Genomic DNA, 21,672 nt, shown 5'->3' on the forward strand with positions numbered 1-21,672 from the left:
CTTCGGCCGGCCGCCGCTGTTACATTCTGTCAGTGTCCCAGAAACGAGGTCATGTCACGCTGCGTACCCCTCCCCATCTTTACCCCCCTCCCGAAAATCGCCGTCTATGCGTCATCAATCAGCGCCACCGCGCCGGGAACGTCACTGAACGGCGCTAGCAAATGCAATCTCCATAGCTACAGCCCGGTATGGTATAGGATGACTGCCCCAACGCACGCAGCAGCCACGAGCGCCGTCGCGTCAATTTCGTTGCGTGAGCGAGGCAAACGCCTCAAGCCGGCCCGGCAATGCGGTGACCTCGGCCGAAATGCAGGCACGACATGAATGTAATACGGTGTTCCCACTCGGAGGATTTTATTTGGTATGATCAAGTGACGTCTTAGTTCATTGCAATGCAACTCCTGAGCACTGGAGTCACTTCTTACTGAATCATGAAAATAAAAATTTCATTTCCACCACTTAACGGGCACATAACATGGTATGCTGTTCACCGCTTTATAAAGAGAGCGAGGACGTCAACAGTCATCAATCAGTCTTCATAAAAAAGTGCACAATTATGCACTTAAGCGCTCTTTGTCTTCATTAAGCGCATCACTGTAATACCAATGTAGGCCGATGAAAGCACATGCACATAATGTAGCGCTGTAAAATAGGTACACGATGTACGATTACAAATATTCATCAGCTAGGAATGCATAGCTCGAAAGGCGTGCTATGGTAGGACAGGTCAGATCACCCAGTCAGCCTGGAGGTAACAAAGTGTATTAGCTGTTCTCCACCAGTATTAGCTAATAAAATATCAGTATTAATACCGTTCTCCACCAGTATTAGCGAGCTGGGCTGACCGTCATCCCACGGAGCAGGGCATCGTGATCAATGATGCCAGTGGTCATATTTAAGAAGGAAGTAAGATCGTTATCATAAAAGGGACGGATCGAATTGAGAACTGCAGGGCATCCGTTTCACAGGCAAAATGCTAATCTATACATAATTCGCAGTCGCTGGCGAGAGGTGGTCATGACTCATGAGTGCATTAGGGATTCCGTGAAAGCTGTTCTACGCACAAACAAGTGTAAATATTTATCACGGATGCAAAGTTGAAGTTACTAGACACTTCCGAATTTCGAAGCGAATGCATGTGAAAATATAAGCACACACGTAGCCTTTGGGCTTGGTTTCTTGGTGTACGTAAATTTTTATGCGACAAGTTGCATTCGTCAGACACTTCACATAAATAAATAAACGCCTTATGCAAACCTTTACCGGTAAAGTAACATTGCATCTAGGAAAACATGTCAGTTGAAGTTCGCCTAACATCACCTTACGACAGATAATTGACGACGATATGAAATAAAAATAATACGCTGTCAATTTTCTACAAGAAATTGAAATAACTGACAATCACATCATTGTGTGCAAAAAATAGCAATAGGTACAATTTGAACGTAAACTTGTGTAAGATATCCTCTATCACATATATTTTGATTAGGTACGTCCTACTGTAAAACAATGTAAAAAATTATCGAGCAACAAGGCAGGTGAAGTCCTGACACTACTCGAGTCGCATTGAATAAGCAAAGACGTTAGGTATGCTTTTACCACTGAAATATATCCGAATCCCGACTGAATCCCTTCCCCTCCCCCACCCCTTCCACATAATTCCGCCCTCACTCCCGACATTTGGCATGCTTTACCTCCATCACCGTATACTGACCGCCCCACTGACCCGGCCTCCCGCCGAGGTCGCTTACGACCTCCCCCCGCTGAGGTAGCTTACGAGTTACGACCTTCCCCTCCCCCCGCTGAGGTAGCTTACGACCCCCCCCCCGCCGAGGTAGCTTACGACCTTAAATAGCTCCTAGCCGGCAGCAGCCCGTTACCTTACATCTATACATCACGCTACGTTAGCTCCACATCACTTTACATTTATCCAATAACATCACACATCACGTCACCCCACCGTCACGACGGCGTCACATCACAAACCTCCACGTCACGCTGTCACGTCACGTTACTGCAGCTCCATGGAGACGCCGGACGCTGCTGACGCGGCTGAGGTGGGGCGCGGCGGCTCGACCCCCGGCCTCCTGGCACACCCCCGTCAGCTGCCAAGAGCGGCGCTCCACCGGTATGTGCCCCGAACGGGGTGTCGTCCTACAGAGCTACTCCCGAGGTATGGTGACCGGTGGGGGGGGGGGGGGGAGGGAGTTGTGTGGTGGAGATGTGCATGAGAGGGGGTTGTGACGGAAAGACGAAGACTAGTGCCGAGTTTATTGGCAGGGAACATGTCTCAATTTATTTTTCTGTTCAAATGAATTTTAGATGTTTGATGGATTTAAGTAAGCTGTGAGCTAATATTTTACGAGCGTCAGTTTTCGTACGCACCTAGTAACAACCTACGAGTGGCTAGAGCAATTCGGCCCAAATAAACGTTCATTGTTCCTTAATTTCTTTACAGGCCGATCAGCCCTGTCCTGTCCGTACACCGTACTTACTAGCCCGCTGTCTACAATTTCAGGCGGCTAGACACCAGCCCAGGCCCAGAGAAGTTCCAGCGCAGGTTCCGGCCCGGGGAGCCGCAGTCCGGCACCATGACCAAACAAGAGTACCAAGCCATGGAGACGCCGGTAAAAAGAAGAAAGAAACTCCGTTATATCCATCCGCATATACTTCTTTCTTATAATCCTATTTCTTTCATAATACCTACAATTATGAAAATATACCTCTATGATGACAAAAAATGCATTATTCTATTCTTTCTTTATATTTCTTCAATGGTTGAGGGAAGGGAGCTGATTAGTGGAATTTTGATGCATTTTATACCTACACCAAACACCTGTAGGGGAAGCGGGGGTAACACCGCCCCCCTAAGCTTTTCGCCAACATGAGAGAATATGTGTGAAGTCTCTTGGTAGTTATTGTCTTGGTTACAATATTTAAACATTTGCTCACGTGTTTTAGGTACTTATTTTGCATGCTCCTAAAAGGTTTTCATGTATCAAGACTTTTAAAAATACCTTGCATATTTGCCGCCTACAAATTGTGTGGGTAACCCCGCCACCGGTGTTGATGTTAACCCAACCCATCACTACGAAAGCTTTTAATTGTTCAGAGATCGCGTGCGATGAGTTTCCTGTCGGTAAGTGGTGATTTTCGCAAATAATCGGTAATGGACACCTAAATAGGTATAGGTTCATAAGCTGTTTGCCAGTTTTATACAGCTGGCAAGTGCTTGGTCGGGATGCATGAAAAATATAAAGTAAAAAGTCAAATAAGCTGCTTATTCCCGACTTAGGAACATCTACGAACATAAATAAAGCGTGTCTTTGGAATTTCATCACTTATCACGCTACGAACAGGAAACACCGCAACCTCAATTGGGGTAACACCGCCACGGGGTGGCGGTGTTCCCCAATAAGTGATCACAAGCAAAAATCGCCAGCGGCAAGAATGTACTACACGGTTCAAGCAAACCTATCTTACTGGACAAAGCCGATCAGTTATTTTTCGATGTTATCAAGTAAATCAAAATGAGTCTCTACTTAAAGACATTCAAAAGTGCTCCTAACTCATCGAATTTTTATAAGAGAATGTGCATTTTTCTTTAAATGCCCACAATGAGCTTCGATTACACTGAAACACCGGAACACAAATCAGAAGACGCTTACCTTCGTGCGGTTAATAGGAAATAACGGATTTTTACACTTTATAGTTCATACTTTCGCCGCCAGATGGGGTGGCGGTGTTTCCCACAGTGGCGGTGTTCCCCCCGCTTCCCCTACGTACCTATGCTGTTTATCTGACAGCCATCGTTTCCGATCCCAGCAGGCCAATCCCCATCAGAAGGAGGAGCCGAAACCCATCTACGTCCGGCTGCTGAAGTTCCTGTTCGGACATGTCGGAATGTTCCTGCTCGTCTCGTTTGTGGCCGCGTTCGGTAAGTTCTTTTTGCGTTCGGGAAAATCTTATTAGCGTTTATTTTCAATAGATTCGTTCACTGTGACGGTTGTGCGTTTCGTGGGGATAACATGAGACATCATGAAACTTTACATCGATCTACAATAAGTAAAACGTAAATACATATGTGAAGAAGGTGCAACTATCGCCGCATTATTTCAATCGACGCTCAGTTATGTGTCACAACGCCATATGGTGTTTACTGAGCAATATTGGAACACGTGCATTGCGGGATAAAGTCGAACAACCGCACTTCGCTATAAAGGTAGGTATTCCCAGGGTTATAAAGCTCGGATTATTTTACATATAGTTAGTAATATGCCTCTTCGTATTCATGAACGGTCCTGCGGTCTGAAATAGCTGGTACGGACAGGCTAAGACCGATAGAATGTCAGTTCTGACAAGACATATCAGCGAATTGGGAATAGCGGCACAAGCCGCTGAGAACTATCCCAGAGATTTATTTATAGAGCGGTCAACGTCCAGATTTATGTATTGTTCCGTTATTTACCTACAAGTTATTCAAACAGATCACTTCAGAATAAAATAAACATTCGGAAGTACTAAGTACAAACATACAACCAATAACACTCACGGGAATGTCCTCTTAAATTTTCTTAAGACATATTAATCAGACATACATACTTTGTGACCTTGTGCCCAATTTCAAATTACAGCAACTTTTTATTGTGTTTCTAGCAGCTTTTCCCTGTTCGCCCTCATCAACGAAATTACCCCAACTGTTCAACTCATTTCCGGGGATGGTGAAATATGCCTCCAAGGTGCACAGTGAATGCACGCGAACACTGTTTGGCGTTGTTAGGTGTGAAACATGTCGGTTTCACCGGCTCGTGTACTGCATTTGTAATAGGTAGGCACTCATCTCGGATAATGCTTTTGCCTTTTACTGACATACCTAAAACTGTAAAACTTCTTATTTCCGCATTTTTTTATTTCGTCACTCCTTTTGAATCTCTTTTTTCGTTAACTCCTTCTTTCTGTACTTCTTACATGTTCAGTCTTCGCCTCTTTCTCTCTTCCTCTCTATTATACCCTCCCTTCCTTTCTCTATTTCTACCTATATTCTCTATTTTTCTATATTTCCGTTTCTCTTACTCTATCGACTTTCTCTCTCTCCCCCTCCCTCCCTCTCTCGACTCTCTCTCTCTCTCTCTCTCTCTCTCTCTCTCTCTCTCTCTCTCTCTCTCTCTCTCTCTCTCTCTCTCTCTCTCTCTCTCTCTCTACCCTATCCCTTTGCCCAATACTCGCCTCATCGGTTTCCACTCTCTGCTTCTGACCCACTATCGCGCCCACCACGTCTTCCACATCGCCAGGAGCCTGGGTCTTCATCCAGATGGAGACGCCGCACGAAGACCAGATGTTCCTTCTGCGGCGGACCAAGATCCGGGACAAGTTGGACGGGGAGAACTACTTCACCAGCTACTGGTGGCACTACGCCGCGCAGGAGAACCTCACGTTCCCTGAGTGGAACAAAAAGGTGTGGTGGTGTCACCTGAGCGGCGAACAGCTTTTGGGTTACTGGCTCTATTTACCAGTCGCTAACTATTCCAGATAGAAGAGCTGGGGCAATAATGTTTCTATAGAATTGCGTTTTTTCTCCTCGTAACTAGTGCGCCTTCAGTAGTAAATGGAAATTTTCATTGCTTCGAAATTTGGCATCTGCTTTGAACTTAAGCCTGAACCATATTGAGGTTTTATAACACTCACGAACAAATGGCATGATCATAATAAAAGTAACATTCTAGACCCAGACACGGGCGCCCCGGCAATTGTTCAACGCCCTCACTCGAGTAGGTAATGCTGAGTGAATCAGAGCTCAACCATTCTTCATTTCAATATTACATAAACAAAATGACCGGATGCGAGAGCCGCTGCAGCCACACTTACCGCAAAGCCTGAAATTGATTCCGGCTGACTCATGCTGGGCTAAGTAAAGATGAGCTCCGGCTAAAGAGATAGGCTGGCACGCTTCCCGCATGATTCAACAAAAAATAAAAGACGGTTAGCTAGCAAAGTCGGCTTTAGCGCCTAAGGCAGCGACTAAAATGGCTAAAATGGAATGACTTGCGTATCACCTCAAACGATCTTTATTGTTTAGCTTTGACTTCAGGCGTTCTTTTGCTTGACGTCAAACTTAATCCGATAATTTTCGCAGCAGAATCAGCCAATCACGATGGAAAAATACTGCCACCTAACTTAGCTATTCTTTCGTACAACTTCTAAAACCAGTTCCTCCTTAACGCACATCTCCAGCTTCTTCACGTACAAATTCAGCTACCTCTTCACGCACAACATCGACTCCTTCACACCTACAGCTTCTCTCACAACACCTCCTCCAACTGCCTCAGATCAAGGGCCACCTCGAGATCATCGAGTCCTTCGTGATCGACATGGTCAACAACTACGGCTATGACGGCACAAAGGACGATTGGCCGTACGAGTGGGACTTCAGCAGCGCGCTGCTCTTCACCGTAACCATTATGACCACCATTGGGTACGGCCACATCTCCCCCAAGACCACCGAGGGTCAGCTGTTCACCATCGGGTACGCCATGATCGGCACGCCGCTGCTGCTCGTCTTCCTGGCCAACATCGGCGACGGCATGGGCAAGGTCTTCACCTACACATACAGGTGGGTGCGACAGTCCTAGATGAGGTAGTAAGCCATATACACAGCTCCTGCAGGTGGGACGCAGTTCTGTGAAGGTCGAGGAGTTTCCGCAGTCTCTTTGTCGGGGCGTGGTATGCGTTCTGTAATGATCACTATTTAAAGGTATGCGAAAGGTTAAAGATTAGGCTAGCGACGTTGAAAAAATGAGGAAATGATATCTACATAAGCAAGTCAAGGCCTAGTGGATCCACAGAGAAAGCAGTCACATGTATGTGTATTTGTAAGCGCCACAATGAATGCACCTGGCATGGATGTTGGCATTGATGTAACCTCCCGCTTCTGCTCCCCGACAGCCGGATCTGCTGCCGCTGGTGCCGCAGCACGCGCTACAAACAGCAACAGAAGCCCGGCCGGCGCGCGCAGCGGGTCTCCGACGACGTAGTCGGCAAGGAGGAGTACATGCCCACCGACGAGGTCAACGTGCCCATCACCATCAATCTGATGATGATAGCGCTGTACCTGGGTCTGGGAGCCCTCATCTTCTCTCGCTGGGAGCAGTGGGACATGATGGCCTCCTACTACTTCAGCTTCGTCACCCTCTCCACCATCGGGTTCGGCGACATGGTGCCCGGAAACAGGTGAGATGGAAGGAGGGAGAGTACGAGAGAGACATGTCATGATGTTGACATAGTCAGGTAGGATGGGTGGACGGGAGGGAGTTTTGAAGGGTAGAGGTAAATGCAGGAACAAATAAAAAAGCAGAGCGCAATCACATTTTCATTAAGACTAAAAGTGAGACAGTTGTACGATATAGGGAGTCGCCTCGCCATCAATGACCGAACGCAATGACCGGCAGCTTCATGGACAAAGCCAGCGACGACGCGGTCATCAAGGCCGTCAAGATGGGAATCACAATCGGCTACTGCCTTATCGGTAAGCGCTGACGGGTGCAGAGCTCAGATGGTCTGAACTAATGTTAGAATTGAACCTGGGAATTGCTGCTTCAACTAAAAAATGCAAAAACGTAGGATAGTCGCCAACAATCATTACTTAGGCCCTAGACGTTATGAATGTAGACACTATGTATAGGTTACTCATCTAATAACACAACTCAGCAACGTTCATCTAGCTATCATTGAAGAATGTCACCATTCTTCTTCATCCTGTCGACAGGTATGGCGCTCATCAGTATGTGCATCCAGATCATGCAGGAGCAGACGGTCGCCAAGGTTCGCTGGGCCGCCAGCGAGTTCGGCCTCGTCGAAGGGAAAGACCAGAAGCCCAAGATGGTGATGCGCAGGACCACGCGTCGCGATGGCGTCCCGGAGACCAAGTACTTCCAGGATGGCTATTACAGTCGACCAGTGTCTTCGGAGAAACGTCGGAAGCGACGCAAGCGTGAGGACGGTGACGCGCTGAGTGTTCGGGATAACGACTCGAGGAGGGACAGTCGCAGTCCCAGTCCTCGCCCGGCCAGCGGGAGAACGAAGGATGACAAGCCGCGATCGCCGAGCCCGAAGAGGAACGAGAGTCCGAAGAGGGAGGCGAAGGCGCCGTCACCCCAGCCGCCTCCGCCACCGCCACAGAAGGATGATTTGATGTTAGACAGTGATGACGATCTGTTTAACCTGGCGTAAGGTGGCGACAGGGGATATGTAGGCAGCTGAGAACGCGTCAGTTCATCGGCCCCAGGAACAGCCCAGCGAACATCTTGTTGCTTGTTTTTAGGACTGATGTTTTTGTTGTTGGAAGCAATAGCCACACTTCATTCATGACTTCTGTCACGAATGAAGGTGTTAAAAAAGAGTTAACATTTCTCAGTGGTGTTGAGTTTCATGTCTTGCACAGCAATGCCCATATCGTTAATTTTTCTTTCCTTTCCCGCCCGATCCCAACGGAAAATGACCCCCGCTCGAAATCGGTACTGAACCAGATGACGCCTCTTCTTCGAATTGGTTTGATGCTGTGATACCAGCGAGTATGTGCTCCGCATTTCGCTCGCATTGTGTGTCTCACGAGATGTGAGGTCAGGTGACTGGTGACCCCGAGTGACCCGGCTCTCGGTCAAGGTCACCGGGTCACAGGTCACTGACCTTAGAGTGTGTCAGTGAGACGGTCCGCCCGGGGCTGAGGCGCTGGGCCGGTTTGGGGCCCTTCTGCAAGTACACGTGCCAAACGGTGCCTCGATCTGCCTCACGCCGGATCTCCCCCATCTCTCTCTCTCTCTACCTCCTCCCCTCTCTCTCCGGTCCGGTGTGCGCAGATCTTGGCGCCACCCGCAGCCCTTGGCATGGCGTTTCACTGCGTGTGTGATCGGAATGACATGTGCTCAATAAACGCATAAAACAAAGGAGGAGATGGTTTGGATACGAAGGCGATGTTATAAAACAGAAAACTTGAGCATAGTCCATATCGAAGTAGCTTGATCAGTAGGTAGGTACTGACATTTTTGCAGAAATCCTATTTGACGACAATGCGATTGCATGTTTTTTTTTTTTTAAATGAACAAACTCAATAAAATGTCTGGGACAATAAAGGTTAAACATGCCTACCTACCAGTATAACGCCTTTTGGGGCGACTAACGGAGCGAGCGAGAGGGTGGGCCTTGCACGTGCGAAATTTCGAGGGGGTACCTCCAACTGACTTGTGTGCACGGCACCTTACTAACCGGTCTCTAGCGATGTGCCAAATTTGAGCACAATCGGCCTAGCCGTTCTCGAGATCTGGAAGCGGCACCCTGCACGTGCGCACGTGCAAAATGGGTCCCAACTGACTTGTGCACGGCACCCTACTAACTGGTCTCTAACCGTGTACCAAATTTGAGCGCCATCGGTCCAGCCGTTCTCGAGATCTGGAAACGACCCCTGCACGTGCGCACGTGCAGCAGCACCCCAACTCATGGATATGCAGTGCCTAGTGGGTGGCTAACTACATGCCAACTTTCAGCGCAATCGGCCAAGTAGTTGCCGAGATATTGCAACAATTACAAAACTGACACCTCTTCGTTTTGCACGTGGCACGTGCATAAGGGGTCACCCACATGCATCGGGAATAGTCCAATACTTGGTAGACGGAATAAAGCTACCCTACAAAAATTACCGCATGTAAATCGGTCAAGTGGTTGCTGATATATAAGCGTCGCAGAATCGTGACCACGGCCGGTCGGCCGGCCGGCCGCTCATACTCAGAAATTTCCGTTATTCTACGTAAGACTCCGCTCGCTTCGCTCGCTCCGTAATCACCTTCTTGCTAAGTGCTCAAGTTGAATTGGTTCGTTTAGAGAGTTGCATTCTTGTCGGCATAGAATACCGTCAACATGTAGCGTGACTAGAAAGAACCAGAGAAAACGGCTGGAGGAAATGAGGCAGTTAAGTTTCTGGAATGGTTTCGTCGAAGACTCTGGCGGGCTGTTAAACATAAGTATAAATAAACCCCATCACTGGAACGAAAGTTAAGCACAAAACTTGTGGCAAAGTTACAAATAATTAAACTGGACGAATTTTTCAAGTCACCGGGTTTGTGGTAGTCGGTATAATACGTGTTGGCTCAAAACAGTGGTAAAAACTGTAAACAAAATCCTATCTTGCATTAATACCGTCCAAAGGGATAAGTGAAAGGTAACTTCAGCTACACAACACCTGATTAGTGATTAGGTACATGATCATTGCTCATTACTCAGGAGACGGCCTTGAATGTGACAAGGCGCAGAGGTTCACATAAAAAGTAGCTATGCTATGTCAATAAGCCATCCGAGCTACTGCCAGCTCATCACAATCACCAGGGCGAATGCTACCAAAACCGTTGTGTAACAATATTAGCACACCACCACTATCATGACGATCACCAACGAATCATGTCAAGTCACCATGCAGTCACAGGGTAAGCCCGGAACCGCCATCGCGTCCTGAGGAGGCGGACGACAAATCTCATCGGCCCTTCACGCATGACCGACCGCCTTCCGCGGACCGCAACTCGTCTTCCGGCCAATCCGCCAAGCTGGCCGGCTCAGACCCCCGACTTTAAAGGCACTTGCTAGACGGCAGACTCGACGGGGACTCGTCTTGGACGAGTCTCCGGGCGACATGTGGGGCAGTCCGGCCGGACGGTCGGCCGGACGGTCGCCCAGTCCTGATTACTGACACGTCTGGGTAGATACTCTGGTGTCGGCACGGGCGGGATCGGACCGCAGCTCGGACGGTGCCGACTGGAAGGAGGAACCGCTCAGTGTGGGCGCGTGCCGCGACCAGAGAGGAGCTGCGAGACATGGGGAGACTGTGGCTGCTGGCAGCTCTGCTGGTGAGTGGGTGGGGGATGGGATGGGCATGGCGACAATCTGAGGAGGGTACCTAAAGATCAAACTAAAGGGGAAATCTAAATTATATAAATTTCCCATTAATAGCACTAGAGTTTTTTCCATTCCGATGGTTTTACATAGCCTTGATTCCGATAAACCAAGACTTTCGCAACTAATTTCGGTTCATATTCACTATTCAGTTGCCATTGAATAGGGGAGACCCGGGAGGTATGGGCCCCCTGGAGGTATCGGCCGTCGCAGTTTTGAAGAAGTGTTGCGTATTTTTACACATTTTGACCGCGTAGACTGGTAGCAGCCATTCTGTTATACAACCCACGTGATTTTCAAAATCTTTCTCAGTCTTCTTTGGGAATGAGCGGTGATAAAGCGTTTTTGCCCTCTTCGAGTAAAATTCTGCACATACATAAAATTCGTGATAAATTTGAACCACACTCGTTTTATGATGTCATACCAATGCTAACATAAAGTTTAAAGCATGCAAATTAAGACTGGATAGACAATTTGAAGCTTTCTTGCAAGATTATGAGCTGAGATGCGACGCAAATTCTGGCGTCCTAACCGGGAGGTTCGGGCCAGGCCACCCCACCCCCGGTGATCCTAAATCAATAAAAAGATGCTTTCATTGAGTGTCATCATCAATAAGTTTTATTTTTGTCGCGCAAGGTTGAAAATTTAACTTCAAATTTCATTTGAACATAAAAATATTACTTACTTCATTTCATGGTGCATGATTGAGTTTACCAAAATATATATGTGCCCAAGTGACATCCATGAAGTAAGCTGTTGGCCGCTTATGCAGTTCCTGGGCTATAAGAGAGATCAAGGTAGATACCAGCTACGAGTTTTGTTCTCATTGTCGAGAAAATAATACGAAACATGGCACCGGCCCATACCTCCCGGGCCATGGCCCATACCTCCCGGTGTATTTTGATGGATCGAAAAAGCGCATGGTTTATTGAAAGTTATCTTGAGACAAAATAGCTGATCCCAGATATATAATATCAGTCACACTTTGCAGGCGAAAGGCAATTTCACGTACACAGAGTGAAAAACCGGGTCTAGCCACTGCCCACTGGAAGAAAATTGCCTTTTTACAAAACCGGCCCATACCTCTCGGGTCTCCCCTAAATATCGATTTTACTGATTGTCTGAAGCACATATAACAGTAATACACAGATAACAGTACTACACTCGGGGGCAGATTGATGTTCCACCACTCCCTACCCATCGGGCTCCCATGGCTCAGCACTGGCTGCTGCCAGTGGCAGAACTGGCAGCACTGGCACTGGCAGGCAGTGCTGAGCAGTGCTGAGGGCAGGCAACACTGGCAGCAGCCAGTGCTGAGCCATGGGATCGCCCGATGGGTAGGGAGTGGTGGAACATCAATCTGCCCCCGAGTGTACTACTGTTATCTGTGTCTGAAGTGATTTGTAAGACGTAAACTATGAAGAGCATATGCGAAGAATATGTATCATTCTACGGCTTATGAAGACCAGGGGCATGTAACTTGGCGTGCCTGATATTCTGCGATGGTTTAATCGTACACTGGGAAGTTCGGGACGGGAACTTGTGAAGGACACTTTTATGTTTCGTTCTTTTATATCGTTTTCAGTGCTAGGTAAAACGTCTAACAGGCAAAAAGCTTCCACGACAATTGTTAGTGCATAATAAGCACATCGTCCTCATTTGCGATTCTGTCCGTGCGTGGCGAAGTGCCCTGAACTTATATAGTGCGGAAGGTATTTTATGTAAAGTAAGCGGTGCGCTGCATTTTGTCGGTAAATGGGCCTTGCATATTGTCGTTCGTTGACTCCCACGGTGATCCCTGGTAGAAAGCAACAGCAGGGAACTAATATTGATGATGGTGGGGTCTGCTTTATGGGTGGCGCAACAATGCATGTATACGGTGTCATTTATCTTTGCCTCATGGCAGGCGCCAAAACGTGGCATTATAATGAAGGCCGGTACTTAAATTCTAACCTGTTACCTTTTACTTGGCACTCCAAAAGTTGACATTCGGGAAAATGTCACTTTTGATGACCTCTCATCTGATGACCTGAATTTTGATCAAACCTAAAATGACAAACATTTTTCATGATTCATGACGACCTCTCACCAATAAATCTTTTCTTTCTGCGGCAACGCAGCCTAGGAGCTGAGCTTGAGGAGTGAGTTGTCATGTCGTGCCCTTTTTTAAATAGCAAGAGAAAAAGAGAGGTAATTTTTTAAGGCAGGGATAATATTACTCAGTTACTGATTGCTTGAAAGCGAGACATGACGCGCATCATTTCTTTCGCCGTCCTATTTGACGGAAATATTAACCATTGGTAAAGTCAGGGCCGTTTCGGTATGTAAGTATATGTTAATTCACGCACTACTGACCATTGACAGTTGACCCGATAACCATCCACAGGTGAGCTGTGTGCTGGCCGATATCGAAACTTCCGACTCCCAGGAGGGACACCGACAGCCAAAGTTCCTGTTCTCCATGCTCGGACGGCGCACTCCGAGCCGCAAATCCAGCCACACAAAGCCGGTGGTACCACCCAAAGTGGTACACACACCAGTGCATACCGGATTTCACTGCAAGGTAATGTGCGAGATGAATATCATGCAATGCGGGTATGAAATATGCCTAGGAAAACAAAGCGAATGTCAATGTTTCGCGTCAACACAAACCTTGGTTTTGCTCTAATTCGTGCGTTAGGTACTACTTTTTTCGTCTAACATCTACTCCTTCTCCCTCTACAGCACGTATTATGCGGCCTGCTTCTGAAGACGTTCCAAACAGTCGCCGAGTGCGGCTCCTACCGTCCATGCCGCTCAGGTCACTGCCATCAAGGTCGCTGCGTGACCTGCGCGCACGACTCCCAGTGCAGCGCAGGCCTGGTCTGTGCGGCGCACAGGTGTGTGGCATGTTCTAGCGACAGCCACTGCGCCGGGGCAGCGGTGTGTGAGAGGGAGAGATGTGTGGAGTGCCGAGCGCACGGGGATTGTCCCAGAGGTCACCTCTGCTGGAAGAATCACTGTATGCCCGTGATGGGTGCAGGGGAGTGCAGGAGCAACCACGATTGTGGAGCACATAAAAGATGCTGGAGGGGAGCCTGCGAGCGGCTGCTGGAAGCGGGAGAGAGGTGCCATGTGGATGCCGCGTGCTCCTCAGGAAGGTGCCTGGAGGGTCAGTGTGCGCAGTGTTCCCAGTACGCCCCCTGTCCTGACGGGGAGCTGTGTGTCAAAGGACGCTGCCAACCCCCAGGAGAACTCGGTGCACCGTGCTATTTCAGTCTCCAGTGTAAATCTCTGGTCTGTCTTCACGGCACGTGCAAAGAATGCGCCGATGACCTCGACTGCTCCAAACACAAGTTCTGCAACCACGGCTACTGTGAAGAGAAGCGGCCTCTCTACGCTCCGTGCTGGTCCAACAGTAACTGCCTCTCCAGCATTTGCCACGACGAGGTCTTCTGCGTCGACTGTCGCAGGTCCGACGACTGCCACGACGACCACTACTGCAAGTCTCACAAGTGCGTGGCCAAGGGCCTGTTCGGAGACGCCTGCCACCGAAATCACCACTGCCACTCCGGTCGCTGTAGCGACATCAACAAATGTGTCATCTGCAAACACCGATACGACTGTGGTTCGGGAAAATTCTGCACCATGGACGGCATTTGTAAGAGGTTGCGCCAACTCTACGAGCCATGCAGCTCTCACAGAGAATGCGCCAGCGACCGGTGCAGCCACAACGGTTTCTGTGTGAACTGCCAGTCGACTGCCGAGTGTGGTACCAAGGAGCGGTGTTTCGCCGGGAGGTGCCGGCCCCGACAGCCCCTCGGCGGCGCCTGTCTGGAGGACGGCGACTGTCTGTCAGAGCTGTGCCACCGGAGGGAGTGTGTGGGCTGCCACCAGCGCAGCTGTGCGCGCGGCAGCTACTGCGCCGATGACGGCATGTGCCGCGCTAAGCTGCAGGCAGGGGAGTGCTGTCGCAGCTCCCTGTCCTGTCGGTCGGGCGCCTGTGTGCCGCACATGGGAGGAGGACGCTCCTCGGCACTGCGGCTGCGTCCGCCAGGATCACCAACCAACACCACCACCTTCATCACCAACAACGGCACCAGCCTGAGCTCAGTCCGCGACCGAAACAGCACCATCATCACCAACACCAACTTCACCAGCACCACTACACCAGAGGGGACCGTCAACACCACCTCCACCAAGACCTTCAGCACCACCATCAACGCCAACTTCAACACCAATGTCACCAACAGCAACAGCAACACCAATATCACCAGCGTCACCGTCAACCCAGACGGCTCCACCAACGTCACCATCATCTCCACAATCGACCCACGGAACCGCACCACCAACGGCACCACCGCCAACGGAAGAAACCCGAATGGAACCAACGGCGCCGCCAATGGTTCCTTGGAAGGACCCTTACAGGTAACCATAATCAACACCCCTGGAGGTTCCCAGAACGGTTCCCGGAACCGCACTGGTCGACAAGTGCAAGTGTTTGCTCTGAGCCCCGGTGTGCTGAATGCATGTGGAATAGAGTTTCCTGGTCGGTGTTCGTTCAGAAGACGAAGAGATCTTTCGAGGTTATTTGATGACGATGATGATGAGAATGAAGAAATGGATGATTTTATGTTAGATGAAGATGACTTGGTCACTATTGAGGAGCTTGAATCGGAAGAGCAATCAGGGTAGTTGTCGAGCTATCACAAGAGGAAACCGGGAAGGGTTTACGGGCATAGTTTATGGCAGGGCTGCGGAGTCGGAGTCGGAGTCGGAGTCGGAGTCGGTCGGAGTCGACAGTGGTGACCGGAGTCGGAGTCGGAGTCGGATTCGATTTTAGAAACCCAAGCCGGAGTCGGAGTCGGAGTCACCAAAAAAGCTGTCGACTCCGCAGCCCTGCTAGGTCTGCGGAGTCGGAGTCGGGAGTTGGAGTCGGTCGGAGTCGACAATTCTGCCCGGAGTCGGAGTCGGAGCTGGTTTTTGAAAGCCGGAGTCGGAGTCGGAGTCGGAGTCGCCGAATATCCATCGACTCCGCAGCCCTGGTTTATGGAGTAGTTTGTGAATTACTAAGTGTCTTGTTTGCCTCATGTTATGAGAGCAACGGAACTTGCCATACTTGATTGTTATTTATTCAACATGTTGTCGATGTATGCAAATAAAAATAAACTCAATTCCAAGTCTGGTATGTGGCTTAGAAATTCTTCTTGGGGAATAAGGAAGACGGTCAGGTTAGTGTGAAAAACCGGTACATAATTTCATCATGTCACCCGGAATAAGCCTCAGCTTCCTAGCTTCCTGGTGGCACGAACACATGCTACTTAATTCGGAGTTAAGTGTGCCGTGAACAGCGCTTAAATATACAAAGACGAATATGAATTTCTCCTGGTAAGATCCTTATCGTTGAGTATGAGGTCGCTCCGAAAGTAGCACTCAGGTAAACGAACAATGTCAATCTCCTTCAATACCAATATGGGCAATACAGAGCAATACAGATCAAAACGGTGTGATCGCTTCCTTGCCACGACAGATCACAAATGTTCATAGGTGACAAAAGGTTCACACGCCAAAACGAACGCGCGGAAGGGTACGATTCAAACGGCAAATCGAAAGCACGTCAAACGAAACCATCAGTCGAGGGGAAAAAAATACGACGAAACAAAACCAATCCTTCCAGAAATTGTGTGGGCAAGGCGCAAGCTCTGGCAGGATATGAAGGACAAAGAAAGTAGGACAGGTCTCGTTTAAATTTTCGATTTGTGGCCTGTCTCTTTTTGGCACCAGGCATACTGTAGCCCCTGCATGTACCGCCGGTCACCGCTAGGCGCGTTTACTTCCGCCGGTCACCGCTAGATGCTGTGAACCGCTAGTTACAGTTTTGTTAATAGGTGTCGCTTTTACCAGTCTCTAAATTGCTAAAGCCTTTGATTAAGTTGTGCGCCCCCCTTTTTAACGTTCCGTTCGCTTAAACTGCTGTATTGTTTGGACAATTGTATTGGCAATGTGTATATTGAAAACCATATGTATTCGTTTATTACATTCGATGTTCTCGCCACATGTGTGCAATACTAGATAACTAAGTTCGTATGTAAAACTATATATGTCTCGATTTTGTGGCGAAATACAAGAGATATCTGTATATTACAGTGTTTCTACTGGCTACTCCAGCCAGATTGGTGACCCCGCGTTCTGCGCACTAAGGGATCGCTATCCCCTCGTGTTCCCTGGCACACCGACACTGGCCTGCACCCTGAGCTATCTCCTCCAGCTCTCTTTGTGTAGGAAGGAAGTGGCGGATGGTGTGTCTTCACGAGGATCCTTCTTTTGTGCTGAGTGGAACTAGATAACGCCGACTACTACTGCTGCACTACGGTTCAGCTACTTCATCGGCTCATCTTACCGAACGGCTACCTCTGCAGCTGCACCGCAGCACCTGACGATCGCCGTGTCGCCGTCGCCGCCACCGATCTTCCCGACCGTTGCTCTCGGCAGCCATGGACCAGAAGACCCAGCCTGCCGGCGCCGGTGCAGCCGCCGCCGCCGCCTCGCATGCCGCTGCTGCTGCTGCTGCCGCTGCCGCCCAACCGGACTACCTCCGCGTGGCGACCGCGCCACGCAGCCACGTCGCGCCGCCGCGCTTCTTCGAGGAGGACCCCGTGATCTGGCTCGTCCAGCTCGACCTCTTCTTCTCTCAGGCAGCTGTGGACGATGAGCTCAGCCGCTTCCGGATCGCCGCTACTCTCCTTCCTGGCCACCTCCTGCGCGACTTCACCGACATCCTCCGCAACCCTCCTCAAGACCGACCTTACACCATCCTTTCCAACGCCATCCGTCAGCGGTTCGGCAAATCAGTCGAACAGCGTCTTCGCTGCCTGCTCTCTGGCCAACAACTCGGCGACAGGCGTCCTTCCCAATTCCTTCGGCATCTCCTGGACCTTGCTGAAGCTGAAAGCTCACAAGATTCCCCGCTCATCCGCCAGATCTTCCTCAATGCACTTCCGCCTCGGACTCAGCCCTTCCTCCAGTGCCTGCCGCCTGGGACGGACCTTGCGACCATCGCTAGCACTGCCGACCGACTCCTGGAGCTTCCGCAGCAGTCGGACGTCGCTGCACCTACCTCAGGCCTTCTCGCCGCGGTATCGACTTCTGCGCCTGCTGCAGCCTCACCTGCTGCTCCTGCAGGACCCTTCCACCTCCAAGACCTGATGAGCCAGCTGCTGACTGGTATCACGGCCCTCACAACATCAGTCGCCACCCTGGTGGACGAGACGCGCCGCCGAGAGAGGTCTGCATCCCGTGCCCCCGGCCGCGCTCGCCACCGTCCACCACGCGACCTGTCTGCTGCTGCCCGGTCACCCAGCCCTGCAACCAACACGTCTACCGGCGCTGGTGCTTCCTTCTGCTGGTACCACCACAAGTTCGGTACCAACGCGCGCTCATGTCAGTCACCGTGCTCGTGGTCTGCAACCGCAACTCAGACCTCGGGAAACCAGCAGTAGGACAGGTGACACAGACGTCTGCACCTGCCCTGCTCAACCCTGACGTCCCTCCAGCCAGCGGCCTTCTGAGACTCAAGGACAACAACACTGGCATCACCTTCCTCATCGACACTGGAGCTGAGTACAGTGTTCTTCCAGCGACACCCACCGATCGTGCTCGCGGAACCAACGGACTGGATCTGCAAGCAGCCAACAACAGCAGCATCCAGACCTATGGTCAGCGCATGCTCACGCTTTCTCTCGGCCTCAGAAGAGATTTCAACTGGATCTTCATCATCGCGGACGTCTCTCATCCTCTCCTAGGAGCCGACTTCCTCTCCTCGTATGATCTCCTCGTCGACACCAAGAGAGGCCGTCTCATCGACCACCTAACTGAGTTGTCCTCGCCTGCTTCCCACTCTTCAGTGCCGTCCACCGGACTGACAGCCGTCGTCGGAACCGACAACCCAGCATTCCTTAACCTCCTTCGAGAATTCCCCAGCCTCACCCAGCCGTCACACCATCCGGAGCCACAGCACTCAGTCCGACATCACATCGAGACTACCGGCCCTCCGGTCTTCTGCCGCCCACGCCGTCTGGATCCAGCTCGACTCGCCACTGCCAAGGCAGAGTTCCAGCACCTCCTCAGTCTCGGAGTCATCCGACCCAGCAGCAGTCGGTATGCATCACCGCTGCACATGGTGCCCAAGTCGTCTGGAGATTGGAGACCCTGTGGTGATTACCGTGCACTGAACCGCATCACAGTGCCTGACCGGTACCCACTACCACATCTCCACGACTTCACTGCCTGCCTCGCTGGGACATCGGTCTACTCTCGGCTCGACCTCGTCAGGGCCTTCAACCAGATACATGGCCCCAGAAGACATCGCCAAGACAGCGATCACAACGCCCTTCGGCGCCTTCGAGTTCCTCCGTATGCCGTACGGTCTCCGGAACTGCGCTCAGACCTTCCAAAGGTTCATGGATCACATCCTCCGTGGCCTGGACTTCGCCTTCGTCTATGTAGACGACATCCTCATCGCCAGCAGCAGCATCTCGGAACATCTCACACACCTCCGAGAGGTCTTCAGCCGTCTTTCCCGCAACGGTGTGCTCCTCAACCCATCGAAGTGCGCCTTCGGCATGGAAAGCATCTCCTACCTCGGCCACCAGATCTCCAGCGGAGGCATCACTCCTCTCGACGATCGAGTCAGCGCGATCAAGAACTTCGACCGTCCAGAGTCAAAGAAGAGCCTCAAGAAGTTCCTGGGGATGATCAACTTCTACCACCGCTTCATCCCACACGCTGCTGCTCTTCTGGCACCTCTCCACGGCCTGACTGCCTCAGACGACCGAGCTGCTTCAGTCACGTGGACCCCAGAGGCAGACGCCGCCTTCTCTGCAGCCAAAGCTGCCCTCGCTGACGTCACCCAGCTCGCTCATCCCGTCAAAGATGCAGCTCTGAGCCTCAGCACTGACGCCAGCAGCACGGCAGCCGGCGCCGTGCTCCACCAGCGAGTTGGTGGTTCTCTTCAGCCTCTCGCCTTCTTCTCGCGCAAGTTCACGCCCACCCAACGCCGCTACAGCACCTTTGGACGGGAACTGCTCGCCATGTACCTCGCCGTGCGACATTTCCTGCCCTATCTGGAAGGACGCGACTTCAAGATCCTCACGGACCACAAGCCGCTCGTCTTTGCTCTCAAGGCCAACGGCAACGCCAACCATTCTCTCCGTGAACAACGTCACATGGACCTGATTCTGCAGCACACCAGCAAGATCGGACATGTTCCTGGACACCTCAACCCGGTAGCTGACGCCATCTCACGGATCAGCTCAGTGTCTGCGCCGGCTTCTGCCGCAGCTACACCCTCACCCGGCCTTCTGAGCCTGGCCGACATCGCCCTACACCAAGCCAACGATCCTGACCTGCCGAAGCTGCAACAATCCTCATCTCTGGTCATCCGTGACTTCCCAGTCCCTGATCATCCGCATCTACGTCTCTGGTGCGACACCTCAACGGCCACACCTAGACCTGTAGTCCCAGCCAGACTCCGCCCTTCCATCATCAAGAGCTTCCACGACTTGTCTCATCCTGGCATCAACGCTACGCGTCATCTCATCTCATCGAGGTTCATCTGGCCCCACATCAACACGGACATCCGTGCCTTCGTCCGGAGCTGCCAGCACTGTCAGCGTGCCAAGATCCAGCGCCACACGAAGCCACCCATGGGCAGCTTCCAGCCACCTGACTCTCGCTTCCTGCACATCCATATCGACCTTGTCGGACCACTTCCTCCGTCCCATGGCAACTCCTACCTCCTGACTGTCGTCGACCGCTTCACCCGATGGCCCGAGGCAATTCCTCTGCCCACCATGGACGCCGTCACGGTGGCTCGGCATCTCGTCAGCGGCTGGATCGCCCGCTTCGGAGTACCCGAACTCATCACCACCGACAGAGGATCCCAGTTCGAGTCCCGCCTCTGGACAGAAGTCTCCAAGCTTCTCGGCACCTCTCGGATCCGGACCTGCGCCTACCACCCAGAAGCAAACGGGATGGTAGAGCGCTTCCACCGCCAACTGAAGTCAGCTCTGCGGACCGATGACGACGCCGTCTCCTGGTCGGACCGACTTCCTCTGGTGCTACTCGGAGTGCGCACGACCCTCAAGGAGGATCTCGGATGCACCGCTGCAGACCTAGTCTATGGTTGCAGTCTCCGACTTCCTGGTGACTTCCTCTCCCCCATGTCGTCGGACACTTCTTCTGATCCGGCTTCCCTAGCCTCTCGTCTCCGTGCCGCCATGTCGGAGCTCCGTCCAACTCCTCCTCGTCCTGGCTCCCGCCAAATCTTCATCTCTCAAGACATGCAAACCTGCTCCCACGTCTTCATCCGACGCGATTCGCATCGCTCTCCTTTCCAATACGTCTATGACGGTCCTTATCGTGTCCTATCCCGCGACCAGCACACCGTCACCATCGACCGTCTCGGGCGACGTGACACCGTCACCCTGGCTCGGTGTAAACCGGCCTTCACGGACAACATGCCTGCCGCAACGCCGCCTGCAGCACCGGACGTCCTGGTGAACGACACGCCTACTACAGCGACAGACAGCTCGGTGGACCGCCCGCCTGCTGCATCGCCTGCACCCAGCCGGTCAGGTGCCCCCGGCGGCTCTCGCCCGGCTCGCCGCGTGCCGCCGGACCCGCCGCCTGCTTCGCCGCCCCCTCTCCGCCGTTCGTCGCGTACTCGCCGCCAAACTTCTTTTTATGGTGTTTAACTAGGGC

General features: G+C 51.4%; 1 protein-coding gene across 2 annotated transcripts; it reads left to right on the forward strand.

Moving 5' to 3' along the window:
• Positions 1-1,947: 1,947 nt before the first annotated feature.
• On the forward strand, positions 1,948-8,939 carry LOC122394253 (TWiK family of potassium channels protein 7-like). Of its 2 annotated transcripts, none has more exons than XM_043391003.1 (8): positions 1,948-2,173; positions 2,519-2,627; positions 3,826-3,937; positions 5,292-5,455; positions 6,327-6,610; positions 6,943-7,227; positions 7,446-7,522; positions 7,763-8,939. In XM_043391003.1, the coding sequence occupies exons 1-8, from the start codon at positions 2,025-2,027 to the stop codon at positions 8,224-8,226; spliced, it is 1,644 nt and encodes a 547-aa protein (XP_043246938.1). In that variant the 5' UTR covers positions 1,948-2,024; the 3' UTR covers positions 8,227-8,939. The 2 variants fall into 2 exon arrangements, with proteins under 2 accessions (XP_043246938.1, XP_043246939.1); XM_043391004.1 differs by having other exon boundaries at positions 1,949-2,128.
• Positions 8,940-21,672: the final 12,733 nt, after the last annotated feature.

This window comes from Amphibalanus amphitrite, unplaced genomic scaffold (genome assembly GCF_019059575.1).
Source record: "Amphibalanus amphitrite isolate SeventyFive unplaced genomic scaffold, NRLGWU_Aamphi_draft 000582F_arrow, whole genome shotgun sequence".
Taxonomy (NCBI): domain Eukaryota; kingdom Metazoa; phylum Arthropoda; class Thecostraca; order Balanomorpha; family Balanidae; genus Amphibalanus; species Amphibalanus amphitrite.